Here is a 3722-nt window from a genome sequence, read left to right as displayed (position 1 = left end):
ACAGACGTCATTCAAATGACATGACAAGAACAGTAACGTTTTGAAATAGTTGTTAATATTGTCAACAACAAACTTGTTTTGATCTTAACTCTTGCGCGTTGCTTGGAATAACTAAATTATACATGAAATAATAAGGGAAAAAAATGAATCGCAACACAATATAGTAAAAGCAATTTTGGCAATTTTAACAATCTCACAGATTAAAATATATGCACAGATTGTCTAGCAACTATTGACAAGATAATCAATGTGAGCAACATTTTGGAAAGAAACAGTCAGGTGATGAGTGCTTGTGACAGCACATAAAGATCAATAAAATATTAAAAAAAATCTTCTAAAATGGCTTTACAGGCAGCAGTTAAGGGTAAACTAATCAGCGTTATTGGAGATGAGGTAATCTTTATATCTATTACTTAATGTTGCATTTATTCTTCAAACAAAAATAAAAGTATAAAGCAATTGTTTTCAGGCAACATCTTTTACGTTTCTGTTTTGTTATATCTAATGCAGGCAATTAGGATATTGCATGTGTATTTTATGAATTACAGGACACCTGTGTTGGTTTTCTCTTGGGTGGGATCGGAGAAATCAACAAAAACAGACACCCAAATTTCATGGTTGTGGACAAAAGTAAGTAGAACTCTTGCCTTTAGTACCTCATATAATTGTTGCCAATGATCTTCTCTATGTAATGTAAAAAACTAAGTTAAAGACTGGTCCGTTTCAACTGTCTATATCCTTTAGAATTAGTTATTACATAAATCTGAAATTTTTATCTATTTATTCTAAAACTAGCTTTTACCCGCGACTCCGTCCGCGCGGAATGAAAAAATAGAAAACGGGGTAAAAATTATCCTATGTTCGTTTCCTGGCTAAGCTACCTCCCCATCAATTTTCAGCTAAATCAGTTTGACCGATCTTGAGTTATAAATAGTGTAACTAACATGACTTTCTGACTATATATATATAGATAGATGTGAAAATTATTTTATGGTTTCATTTAGAACATGAAGTTTCTATAGATCTTACTGTTATTTGTTACCTTACCATTACGTTACTACAATACTTTCAGACACACCGGTCAGCGAGATTGAAGACTGCTTCAAGAGATTTGTGAAGCGCGATGATATCGACATCATTCTCATCAACCAGAACATAGCAGAGATGATCCGTCATGTGATTGATGCCCACAACATACCAGTACCTTCAATACTGGAGATTCCTTCCAAGGACCATCCCTATGATGCCAGCAAGGATTCTATCTTACGTCGTGCTAAGGTATAATCCCAATTAAGTCAATAATTAGTTAATTTCGCACTTCAGTTACATCACCACATAACACTTTCGCTGCTCTTATAATTTTATGGTATTGAAGTGAACTGGGCAAGGTGATAACACTACATTTGTTAACATCAGATATTTGTTTGATTTTTTTTTATTAAATAATATATTTAACTAAAATTTATGATATAGTTAAAAAACTGTATAAACATTAAACATATGTCTTGTTACATAATGGCAACTTTATTTACAAATTTTTTATTGACATATGATTTATTTTATTATTGCAACACAATAATATTTGCAAAAGCAAAGGACAGATTGACATAACTCTGGTCCTTGTATTAACTATTGTTACATTCAGATTATTTTTTTTAATCAAAACAATCATTCAATTTATAAATATTTATTTATATAATTATGCCAATCTTCTCACTGTGCGTTTCCATTATTGAAATACATATCTTACTGCAGTCATTCTGATAAAACATAAGTTATTTCAGTAAAAATTGGTGAACACTTGAAGTGTTATAATATGCTATATTTTCTCTGTTCAAATCATGATGCTCCTTTTACTGTAGATGACTGCTGTCAAAACACTTGTATAAAACATAACCTCGTCTTTTTGTCTTTGATGAAACATAGATAACAATTTGTTTAACAAGTGTTACAACAGTGAAAAATTACAGTAACTGTTTGTTGATAACTTTTTCAAAGTTTTGCTATAATCTTATTTAAATTGCTCCCAAAACTCTAAATACTTCTTATGGTTTAAGGAATTGGATTACTTTTTATTGTAGTTGTTTTATACTTTTTTATTTTTAATTACTATACAATCTCAAATGTTAATATTTACGATTGTGAAATAATTAAATCAATTTAAAATAATTTAAATATGAGTTAAAATAAACATTTTCAAATATCCTATATCATTAATTCTTAGTGGATTATCCTAAATTTCTAAATTTTTAGGATTTTATCAACCTTCAACAACAAAATTTTTTTTTCGAAAAGTTGGCATCACATTCATAAAATTTAACTGATTAATGAGTGTTGCCATTTACTGTTCTGTTTCTGAGAAACTAATTATAATTAATCTAAACTATTCTAATCTATACAAATTTTTACATATGATGTTAACTTAATATTATCAGTGTCTCATAGTACTTATCATAAAATTGATATGAGCTTAGAAGTAAGTTTATTCAAGTAAAGGTCCAAGCCATTTATTTTTTGTTTGATATTTTTTAATATCATAAAATGAAGTTGACCAATGACATTATCTTATATTGGGGTTGCCATTGTTTTACTGTCAATATTATAGATCATCATCATCATCTCCTTGACCTTGTCCCACCTACGTAGGATCGGTGCACCAGGTTTCCGTCCTCCAAATGAATCTGTCTGCCGTCATCTCCATTGTCACCCCCTTCTTGATCATGTCATCTTTCACGCAATCCATCCATCTCTTCCTAGGCCTATCTTTACCGGTGTACTCCTCCACACTCATACTTAATGTTCTGTAAATATTATAGATCACGAAGTGTTTATTAATTTATTAAATAGAAATTATTATTATTTTACACACAGAAGGAGAAAAGTACAATTTTATTAGCGCATTTAATATAATGAATTGTGCTGTACATATTTACTGTGTAGTTAGTGTATGTATGGTGTTACTTAATTTTTTTTCTTTTATTTACAGGGCATGTTCAACCCAGATGATTTGGTACGCTAAAAAAAAAGTTTATTGCATGGTTCTTTACCTGTTCCGTTTGCAACAAATTGGCACATGTAAATATGCCCAAAACAAAACGAAGAAATCAACTAACATCTAATAAGTAACCTGTTTTTTTTTTTCAACTTTCATAAGTCTGTCAATGTGTGCAATTTTTCAACTAAACTCGTTTCACATTTGAAAATAACACATTCCAAAATAAAATTTATTTTAAAGAAATTATTTTATTATTACCATACTGCGATTATTTCGAAGCATTTAAATATAGATAAATTAATGAAATATTACATATATTGTTAACTATTGAAAGAAAAATTATTTAAATCTTGTATAGAGTTAAAACTGTATTATAGAATATTACCATAAAGTTTGTGTTTTATTTTTTTCCTGAATTGAAATGTCATTGTGTGTGCATGTGTCTATGGCAAGATGAGATGTGGTCTTTGACATGCAGTGTGCTATAAATACAGCTTGCAGTTATTTTGTGTGTTTAAATCAAGGTATGTTGTATTTTTTCATATTAGATGACATTCAAAATAATAACTCGTATTTTTTTTTAATTTACAGTCAATGTTTGGAGCTGATAACTACAGTAATTGATTAACTTTAATTATATTAGATACTGTTGGTGCTATACCGTTTTCATATGTATATTTTAGTCTACTTGTACATTAGAAATAAAAATACTAAATAAATTTTAATC

At 29.1% G+C, this 3722-nt stretch overlaps 1 protein-coding gene across 1 annotated transcript; it reads left to right on the top strand.

Annotated features, from left to right (window-relative positions):
* The first annotated feature begins 254 nt into the window (after window positions 1–254).
* On the top strand, window positions 255–3660 carry LOC123721169 (V-type proton ATPase subunit F). The gene is made up of 5 exons (XM_045678841.1): window positions 255–393; window positions 549–630; window positions 1073–1278; window positions 2987–3010; window positions 3587–3660. The coding sequence occupies exons 1-5, from the start codon at window positions 340–342 to the stop codon at window positions 3617–3619; spliced, it is 399 nt and encodes a 132-aa protein (XP_045534797.1). The 5' UTR covers window positions 255–339; the 3' UTR covers window positions 3620–3660.
* The last annotated feature ends 62 nt before the right edge of the window (window positions 3661–3722 follow it).

Source organism: Papilio machaon, chromosome 8 (assembly GCF_912999745.1).
Source record: "Papilio machaon chromosome 8, ilPapMach1.1, whole genome shotgun sequence".
NCBI classification, from domain to species: Eukaryota; Metazoa; Arthropoda; class Insecta; order Lepidoptera; family Papilionidae; genus Papilio; species Papilio machaon.
Note: the sequence above shows the minus strand (reverse complement) of the source record. Positions and strands in the feature narration are given on the sequence as shown.

Coding starts and splice junctions, on each gene's coding strand:
- LOC123721169 (XM_045678841.1), top strand. CDS start 340: ATGGCTTTACAGGCAGCAGTTAAGGGTAAACTAATCAGCGTTATTGGA. Junction 394..548: donor TCAGCGTTATTGGAGATGAG/GTAATCTTTATA, acceptor TATGAATTACAG/GACACCTGTGTTGGTTTTCT. Junction 1,279..2,986: donor CTATCTTACGTCGTGCTAAG/GTATAATCCCAA, acceptor TTTTATTTACAG/GGCATGTTCAACCCAGATGA.